Source organism: Anomaloglossus baeobatrachus, chromosome 7 (assembly GCF_048569485.1).
Source record: "Anomaloglossus baeobatrachus isolate aAnoBae1 chromosome 7, aAnoBae1.hap1, whole genome shotgun sequence".
In the NCBI taxonomy this organism is placed as follows: domain Eukaryota; kingdom Metazoa; phylum Chordata; class Amphibia; order Anura; family Aromobatidae; genus Anomaloglossus; species Anomaloglossus baeobatrachus.
The window spans coordinates 295798637-295807777 of NC_134359.1; the positions used below are offsets into that span (position 1 = coordinate 295798637).

The following is a 9141-nucleotide window of genomic DNA, read 5'->3' on the forward strand; positions in this document are numbered from 1 at the left end:
CTGGGTGCTGAGAGAAGATGTATAGTAGAGCATGGGAAAGCTGGGTGCTGAGAGAGGATGTATAGCAGAGCATGGGAAAGCTGGGTGCTGAGAGAGGATGTATAGCAGAGCATAGGAAAGCTGGGTACTGAGAGAAGATGCAGAGCATGGGAAAGCTGGGTGCTGAGAGAAGATGTATAGCAGAGCATGGGAAAGCTGGGTGCTGAGAGAGGATGCAGAGCATGGGAAAGCTGGGTGCTGAGAGATGTATAGCAGAGCATGGGAAAGCTGGGTGCTGAGAGAAGATGTATAGCAGAGCATGGGAAAGCTGGGTGCTGAGAGAGGATGCAGAGCATGGGAAAGCTGGGTGCTGAGAGATGTATAGCAGAGCATGGGAAAGCTGGGTGCTGAGGGAAAGAGCCTTTTTTATAGCCCTCCAATTATTATAATGCAGCTACCTAGGAATCTGGCCACGATGTATTCACTGATATAAAAAAACAAAAAAAACAAAACAGCAAAACAAGTCCTTACCTCTCCTCTTTCTCCTGCTGCTCCAGTCAGTGTCCCCTGTACTGCCGTCTCAGCACAGCAGTCGCACAGCGGTGACGTCACCACGCTTGGTTGCACTGACATGCAGTGCGCAGGCCATGGGGAGAATGATAACGCATGGAGTGGATCACGCCGCTCGATGGTTCATCATTGCTGTGTGATGACGGACGTGGGGGGCCTGGTGGCGCTGCTGCTGACACCGGCCCTCCTGACTCACGGACCATATAAAGGCCGTGTGATCTGCCACAGAACAGCGCAGCTCCTCTCTCGCAGAGAGGAGCCGGCTGCTGATCTGCCGGGCGGACGTTGGGCCCCTAAAACCCTGCCAGGCCTGGTCGCGATGGCGACCTCTGCGACCGCGGTCGTTACGCCCCTGATGGCTGCGATGTCTGACTATTTCTTTCTTTCCAGACTCAGCTGCTGCCTCAGATTCCAGGAAACGGCCCCTCGCCCGCCCCAGAGGGCAAGAACAAGCCCCGGGCGCAGAAGTTTGACCACTTCCCCAATATTTAACACTTTCATGACACCTCAGAACTTCTCAGGGGTGATGACGACAATGGCCGCTGCTTCACTATGAACGGCCGTCGGTCCGGGACAAGGACAGAGCCCTTCACAAACCCCAGGACCCGGCCTTCTTCATTATATACAGATTTCAGAGCCGCTGCTCCTCCTGTTACCAGCCTGAGAGCCGACAGGAAGGCAGCGGAGGTCGGAGCCGAGGACGACCGCGCTTCAGTCTCAAGAATTACAATGATTTTCTGATCTCAGGACCAAATATATTTATTACAAAAGAAAACACAGTAACGCATGGGAAGAATGTACAGATCTGATCGCCTGCGCTCGGGGAGGAAAAAAAAAAAAGTGTAATCTGACCGCGACGACGGTCACATGATGGTAGCGGAAAATCTAGTCATATCGATGGCGAAGAGCGGGAGACGGGGGAACCCGAGTGACCGGAGCCCCCAAATAAAACCGCCGGGATATAAGAGATTTAGTGAGAGCGCAGAGTATTTTGTACGAGGCCGCAGATATGGGTTGCTTCATCTTCAATGAATCCCCTCCCCCCCTCTGATACCAGTTCATAGTGAGGGGTCTTCAGGAGACCCAGCCCTCCTCGTCCTGTTTCGTCATCTCCAAGATGTCGGTCACGATCCCGGTGCCGATGGTCTTGTTCCCATCTCTCAGGGTGAAGCGTTGTCCCTTCTCCAGGACCATCGGCTGCCGCAGGGTCATTATCAGGCTGGAGTCCTCCCCGGGCATCACCATCTCCTGGAACGGAAAGGGTTAACATCAGCATGGTCTGGAAATCCTGCTAATCTGGCACCTAGTGGTCTGGAAATCCTGCTAATCTGGCAGGAGACCATCACAGTCCAGCGTCAGATTATCAGGAGGTGAGCGCACGGCCGAAGTGAATGATGGGTATATATTACAGAAGAAGGGGTCTGCAGGGACTGAGGTGGGGGGGGGGGGGTGCGAAATGCACGTGGTGGACTCACCTTGTTCCCCGGCAGCGTGATCCGGCAGGACATGTCCCACGTCAGGGAGAACATCACAGGCAGGAAGTTGCTGACGAACGGCTTGTGCCGCCCGCCCTCCTCTTTGCTGAGGATATAGACCTGAAGGAAGCAGAAAACGCGTCAGTGCTGTGCCGCGGCCTAGATTACTGCACAGCCGCCATATGTCCCCGCACCTGAGCCTGGACCTTCTGGTGAGGCCTGATGGAGCCGGGTTTGCACATCACCATCCCCCGCCGGACGTCTTCTCGCTTTAACCCCCTGACCAGAGCCCCGAGGTTATCTCCGGCCTCCGCCCGGTCCAGGCTCTTGTGGAACATCTCGATTCCTGTGCCAGAAAGAACGCCGGATCCGATTAGAGAGCAGCGGGCACCCGATGGCGGTTATTATCCCATAATGTAAACCTGACTGCGGGGTCTTGGTGAAACATCTATGGCCCTAGTCATCATTGGGCGGTCAGGCCTTGACCACATGGTGTGACACCACAAACATGGCCAGCGCTCTGCCCCAGAAAGCAAATCAGGACCATCACTTTAAAGGGGTAGTCGCAGTCTGCAGTCACATTGACTGTAGAAATGCGTTAAAGAGGCCGGAATACCCCTTTAATGGCCGAACGGGGCAGAGGCTCCTACCTGTCACCACCGACTTCAGGTGCTTACTGCGCCCAACAAACTCGCACTCGTCGCCCTTCTTGATGGTGCCACGCTCCATGGTTCCGGTCACCACTGTGCCTCGGCCTGAAAGAGAAGCAAACAATGGAGACGTGACCGGAGCCCGGTGTCTTAACCAGCGGGTTATCGGTAAGAAGGCGCCACCAGGGCCCAGATAGCAGCCAGCATAAGAGGGGGTCACGGTGTATATCAGTGCGGCTTCACCTACCTGGAATGGAGTAGACGGACTCCACCGGCAGCAGGAAGGGCTTGTCCAGGTCCCGCTCAGGGATGGGGATGTAACTGTCCACAGCGTCCAGGAGCTTCATGATCGAGTCCAAACCGATGTCCGTATTGCGGTTCTGTAAAATAGGAGAAAAGCTGCGGCTCAATCCAGAACCGTCCAATAATCCAGAACCGTCCAATAATCCAGAGAGGATCCATCACCACCCAATAATCCAGAGAGGATCCATTACAGCCCAATAATCCAGAGAGGATCCATTACAGCCCAATAATCCAGAGAGGATCCATTACAGCCCAATAATCCAGAGAGGATCCATTACAGCCCAATAATCCAGAGAGGATCCATCCCCGCCCAATAATCCAGAGAGGATCCATTACAGCCCAATAATCCAGAGAGGATCCATCACCACCCAATAATCCAGAGAGGATCCATTACAGCCCAATAATCCAGAGAGGATCCATTACCGCCCAATAATCCAGAGAGGATCCATTACCGCCCAATAATCCAGAGAGGATCCATTACAGCCCAATAATCCAGAGAGGATCCATTACAGCCCAATAATCCAGAGAGGATCCATTACCGCCCAATAATCCAGAGAGGATCCATCACCACCCAATAATCCAGAGAGGATCCATTACAGCCCAATAATCCAGAGAGGATCCATTACCGCCGAATAATCCAGAGAGGATCCATTACCGCCCAATAATCCAGAGAGGAGCCATCACTGCAGAGAGGATGCAATACTCCAGAGAGCATCCATCACCGCCCCAATAATCCAGAGAAGATCCATCCCACTGATACGGGGGGTCCAGCTATGAATTATTCAAAAATGACCCTCACATCCCAGATGCTCCCGTCCCAAACTTCATATCTCTAATATTCCGGCTAAAGTCACCGCTGCGCTTCATAAAGACAAAAAATTTAAAAAAGGAACCAAATATATTTGATTTTGTTGTGACCGAAATATTCTGCCTAAAATATACAATTCTTTAACCCACGTGTGAAACGCTACAGAAAATAAACTTGAAAACCCCAGAATTGTCATTTGTTTAGTCGCCGCACATCCTTAAAAAAAAATGCAAGGAAAACAAAACAAAAAAAAAAAAGATGAAAAAGTCACCCGTGTCCCGCAAAAAACAACATCTCAAATGGCTCCGGGGAGAGAAAAATGATAAAGTTATGTCTACAACTGCAGATATGTCTGTGACATGGGCAATAGAGAGAGGCTGCAGTGTAAAGCACTGTGCTCATCAGCAGCTCAGCCCCTGATTGGGGACATTCAGCAGTTTTTGGGCGCTGAGAGAACAAAGCGAGTGCATGAGCCCCAATCAGAGGGGTTCACGTCTCCCCTTCAGCGCCTCTTTTTGCAAAGCAGCAGTGACCACCGATGCTCAGGTTAGACCTCACAGGCTCTTACCTCGAGGGCGCACAGGGCCGATCCCACCACGACCGGGGTGCCCTCACCATCGTAGCCGAATTCAGACAGCAGCTCTCGGATCTCCAGCTCCACCAGGTCCAGCATCTCCTTGTCATCGACGGCGTCGGCCTTGTTAATGTAGACGACGATGTGCTTCACCCCGATCTGCGGCAGAACAGCGGCACTAATGATGGGCCGTGCGGGGGCCACGTGTGACCAGAGGTGGGCCACCCGAGCACCGTCCTACCTGTTTGGCCAGCAGCAGGTGCTCCCGTGTCTGCGGCATCTGCCCGTCTGTGCCGGCCACCACCAGGATGCAGCCGTCCATCTGCGAGGTCCCGGTGATCATGTTCTGTGGGGTGCGGAGCGGAGTGTTATACTCTGCAGGAGAGCGGAACGTCCTGCACCGCGCGCACCACCCACCTTCACATAGTCCGCGTGCCCCGGGCAGTCCGTGTGCGCGTAGTGCCGATTGGCGGTGGTGTACTCCACGTGTGACGCGTTGATGGTGATACCTCGCGCCTTCTCTTCTGGGGCGTTGTCGATTTCTTCATATTTCTTAAACTGCGCTCCCCCGGCCTCTGCAAGGACTGGAATATAGAAAAAAAGAATGCCAGCGTCAGACGGGAGCTGCAAAGTATGAGCAACGCAACGTCCAGCAGTGGCCAGGAGGGGGCGCTCATCTGACACTGCTCCTGCAATAGGGCTGAGCTCTCATCACAGACATTGGACCGGCTGCTTTGTGTGTGGTCTCATCAGAAACTCAACCTCCAGCTCTGTCCCCCATGCTTTACACTGCAGCTCAGCAGCAAGTCCGTGCAGGACAAGAGATTATATACTGCAGAAGCTAAACCACAAGAGAAAAAAATGGAAGGGACATTTTAGAAGGGGAGTGGCCTCAATAAAGGGGAGGGGCCACAACAGGAGCATTTCATAGACAGGGGAGTACAAGGGGAGGAGCCAGAAGAGCAGAATTTCAGACAGGGGGAGTGTCCTCAATAAAGGAGAGGGGCCAGAACAGCAGCATTTCATCAACAGAGGGGACTGCTCTCAATAAAGGGCAGGGTTCAGATGAAAAGCCTTTCATAGACAAAGGGGAGGGGCCATGAGAAAGCAGACTCAGAGGAGAGTGTCCTCAATAAAGGGGAGGGGCCATGAAAACAGACTCAGGGGAGTGTCCTCAAAGGGGAGGGGCCATTAGAGCAGCCTTTCATAGACAGGGGAGTGGCCTTAAAGGGGAGGGTCCAGGAGGGCGGACGTCACACAATCATGACAAATCTGCAGCTTCTACAAGAGGGTGGAGCCTCATTAGTTATTGGGCAATTTATTCCCCTCCCCCATCCCGTTAGCACTCCCATGTCTCACTTTTGGTAATGGCGGCGGTCAGTGTGGTCTTGCCGTGGTCTACGTGGCCTATAGTCCCGATGTTGATGTGCGGCTTCTCCCGGGAGTAGGTCTTCTTTGCCTCCGCAGCGTAGGCTCTGTACAGCAGGGGGCAGAAGCGGGTGGCAGGGCTGGGCCATGTCTGCAAAGAAACTCAGTATAGAAGAACGGAAAACATCTAAACCGCCCTGTTGTGTTATTTCATCGCCACTTCCAAGCAGGGCTGTGGAGTCGGAGTCGGAGTCGTGGAGTCGGAGTCGGAGTCGGAGCTCATTTTGGTGGAGTCGGAGTCGGAGTCGGTATAAAATGCACCGACTCCGACTCCTAAAATATATAATAAATTGGGGACAGGAGTGCAATGCAGAATGTGCTGAATATTTTACTAAATAACAACATTTAGTATAATGCTTATATTTAAGTGAAAAATTTATTGTAGTACAATGTGAACATCAGACATTTAATTGTTTTTATGATACAATAATCAAGATATTTGGATAGAACATAAAATATTTATTGGAATACAACTTTAGAACACAAAAAAACTAATAAATTGTAAATATGTAATATATATAATATATATATATACAGTGTATATACACACACACAAGATATATATGTAATCTACTGTATATTACATAGTGTATTACATATTTACAATTTATTACAGTTTTTTGTGTTCTAAAGTTGTATTCCAATAAATATATTTTATGTTCTATCCAAATATCTTGATTATTGTATCATAAAAATTATTAAATGTCTGATGTTCACATACACATATTCATGTACTACAATAAATTTTTCACCTAACTATAAGCAATATATGTAGGAGCCGGAGTCGGAGCCGGAGTCGGAGTCGGAGCCGGAGTCGGAGTCGGTGCAAGAGAATTTGAGGAGTCGGAGTCGGAGTCGAAGGTTTGGCTTACCGACTCCACAGCCCTGCTTCCAAGATCTCTGCTCGCTGTCATTAAAAAGGAGAATTTGGTACCATCTAATTGTCACAGCCGAGGGTTTGTCACGGGGGGGGGGGGGGGGCGCAGCCTGGACGATGGCAGCCTGCAGAGACGCGGGCGGCGGCGGCCAGCAGGGACGCGGGCGGCGGCGGCCAGCAGGGACGCGGGCGGCGGCGGCCAGCAGGGACGCGGGCGGCGTCGGCGGCAGCCAGCAGAGACGCGGGCGACGGCAGCCAGCAGAGATGACGGCGGCAGCAGCCAGCAGAGACGCGGGCGACGGCGGCAGCGATTACTCACCGCAATCCGCGAACCATGGAGTCGGCAAAAAACTGTGGAAAAAAAGAGGAAAGAGGTCAGAATAAAACATCGGGGACGGACCATCCGCAATCACACAAGCATAGGTGTGATGGTCACACTGGGAGGAGCCTAACACAAGTGGGCGGGGCTTGATGCAGAGATGCAAAATTGTAATACTGCAAATAAACCCCTGATCATTTCTATCAGTAAAAAACAACTATTGCTGGCGCTGAAAGAGTTAATCCACTCCTGTAGCCCAGAGGTCAGACTCTATGAAGGGGTCAGAGGTCACAGAAGGGGTCACTGCTGCCATGCAGCACACGTGACCTCTATAGTCACAGCACCTTGACCGGCCACAAGGGGGCGCCCGGCCCTCTCCTCCTCCCCGGTGTCTAATTACACTCCCCCATTTCCCCCCCGCACGTTCACCTCCTCACCGGCAGATCTGCACGCCGACAGCACCACACGCGCCGCCATCTTGGTAGACTGCGGAAGTGACGCGCCGGAACCGGAAATACATCAAAGTCATTCCACCTGGAATATGGCCGCCGCAGGACGGTGAAAATCAGAAGCCATCTTGGTGGAGGCAGACTCTCATTTCAGAATTACTTGAAAGCGATGTTATGTCTTATGTGTTTTACCGTGAGCCAACAGAGAACTGGTCCAGCTGTAATAAAAACCGCGCTGTCAGTAGCAACCAATCATATGGCTGCTAATAGCATTCTAAAGCTTGTTTTACAATGAAAGAGACAATCTGATTGGTTGCTATTAGAAATACATTTTACTTAAAAACCAATAAAACGGCGCTGTCAGTAATATCCAATCAGATTGCTGCTTATAGCATCCCAAAGCTTATGTTGAAATGAAAGAAGAGATTTAATTGGTTGCTATTAGCAACTCATTTTCCTTAGAAACCAATGAAACTGATATCGGTAGCAACCAATCAGATTGCTGCTTATAGCATCCCAAAGCTAATGTTAAAATGAAAGAAGAGATCTGATTGGTTGCTATGGGTAATAGATTATATTTTCCATAGAAACTAATGTTAATAGATAAGGGTCGGTGTGTTATATATTGATTTGTAAGTATAACGGATGCGGAGTATTATATCAGCACGGGCCGAGCCCGATATCTGTACAATGTCCTCAACTGCCATCTGCCCTGTACAGTGAATACCTCTCCAATGTGCAGGACGCCATCGGATGTGAGCATCAGTTATGACGACGCACCGCAGTCAGGTGGGGACCCCGATAAGGAGGACGAGCTGCAGATGAGCCTCGCTGAGACGGTTTCTGATACCCTGTCCCCCAAAATAAGCCCTACCCTGACAATAAGGCCTAATAGGATTTTGTTGTTTTTTTTTCTATGATTAAAGGGAACCTGTCAGCAGAAATTTCGTATTAAACCTAAAAGATTCCCCCTCTGCAGCTCCTGCGCTGCGTTCTAGCAAGGTTCCTGTTACTATTCTGCCCCCTTTGAGAACTAAATAAATAGTTTATAAAGTCTTTTTGTATGCAAATATTTTTTTCTGGACACGGGGGCGGGCTCTCTTGCGTCTGTTATTCACCTCCTGCCGCTTTACGCCGTCCCCATCGCTCATTTCCATACTTAGGACATCGCCCAGTGCTCCCGAGGTCTCGCGCATGCGCCATGCCACTCTCGCGGTACTGTGCACAGTGTGACCGCTGGTGACGTGATTGCGCAGGCGTGAGATTATGGGCGGCGCTGTGATTGTCATCAGCAAGTACCCGCCCATAATCTCGTGCCCGCGCTTTTCACTCTGCCTCCACCGTTCTGCGCAAGCGCTGGCCAGATGAACCCACGTCACCTCTTACCCATGTTTCCCTGGAGCAGGAAATAGATGGGAGGAGCGGAGCACACCACCGATCAACAGGGTCCATCTGGCCAGCGCTTGCGCAGAATGGTGGAGGCAGAGGGGAAAGCGCGTGCACGATATTATGGGCGGGTACTTGCTGATGACAATCACAGCGCCGCCCATAATCTCACGCCTGCGCAATCACGTCACCAGCGGTCACACTGTGCACAGTGCACAGTACCGCGAGAGTGGCACGGCGCATGCACGAGACGACGGGAGCACTGGGCGGTGTCCTCAGTATGGAAATGAGCGATGGGGGACGGCGTAAAGAGGCAGGAGGGA

At 51.5% G+C, this 9141-nt stretch overlaps 2 protein-coding genes across 5 annotated transcripts in view; one reads left to right on the forward strand and one right to left on the reverse strand.

Annotated features, from left to right (window-relative positions):
- LOC142245614 (cyclin-dependent kinase-like 4) overlaps positions 1-3965 on the forward strand; it is a 25520-nt gene extending 21555 nt beyond the window's left edge. For all 4 annotated transcript variants that reach the window (XM_075318472.1, XM_075318470.1, XM_075318473.1 and 1 more), the window contains one exon: positions 940-3965. In XM_075318472.1, coding sequence (XP_075174587.1) covers positions 940-1041 — 102 coding nt within the window. In that variant the 3' untranslated portion in view covers positions 1042-3965. The remainder of the gene's footprint in view (positions 1-939) is intronic.
- Positions 1293-7483, reverse strand: TUFM (Tu translation elongation factor, mitochondrial). Its single transcript, XM_075318469.1, has 11 exons — positions 7421-7483; positions 6984-7015; positions 5719-5878; positions 4777-4943; positions 4601-4705; positions 4354-4518; positions 2922-3054; positions 2675-2779; positions 2219-2370; positions 2025-2144; positions 1293-1797 (listed from the first exon to the last, which is right to left on the reverse strand). Exons 1-11 carry the CDS (start codon positions 7458-7460, stop codon positions 1624-1626), a joined length of 1353 nt encoding a protein of 450 aa, XP_075174584.1. The 5' UTR covers positions 7461-7483; the 3' UTR covers positions 1293-1623.
- Positions 7484-9141: the final 1658 nt, after the last annotated feature.

Bases quoted from the DNA above. Each gene is read 5' to 3' on its own strand.
- TUFM (XM_075318469.1), bottom strand. From the start codon at position 7,460: ATGGCGGCGCGTGTGGTGCTGTCGGCGTGCAGATCTGCCG. The intron at 5,879-6,983 runs GTGAGTAATCGC...GTTTCTTTGCAG, and splicing joins TCCATGGTTCGCGGATTGCG to ACATGGCCCAGCCCTGCCAC. The intron at 2,371-2,674 runs GTAGGAGCCTCT...TTTCTGGCACAG, and splicing joins CCTGAAGTCGGTGGTGACAG to GAATCGAGATGTTCCACAAG.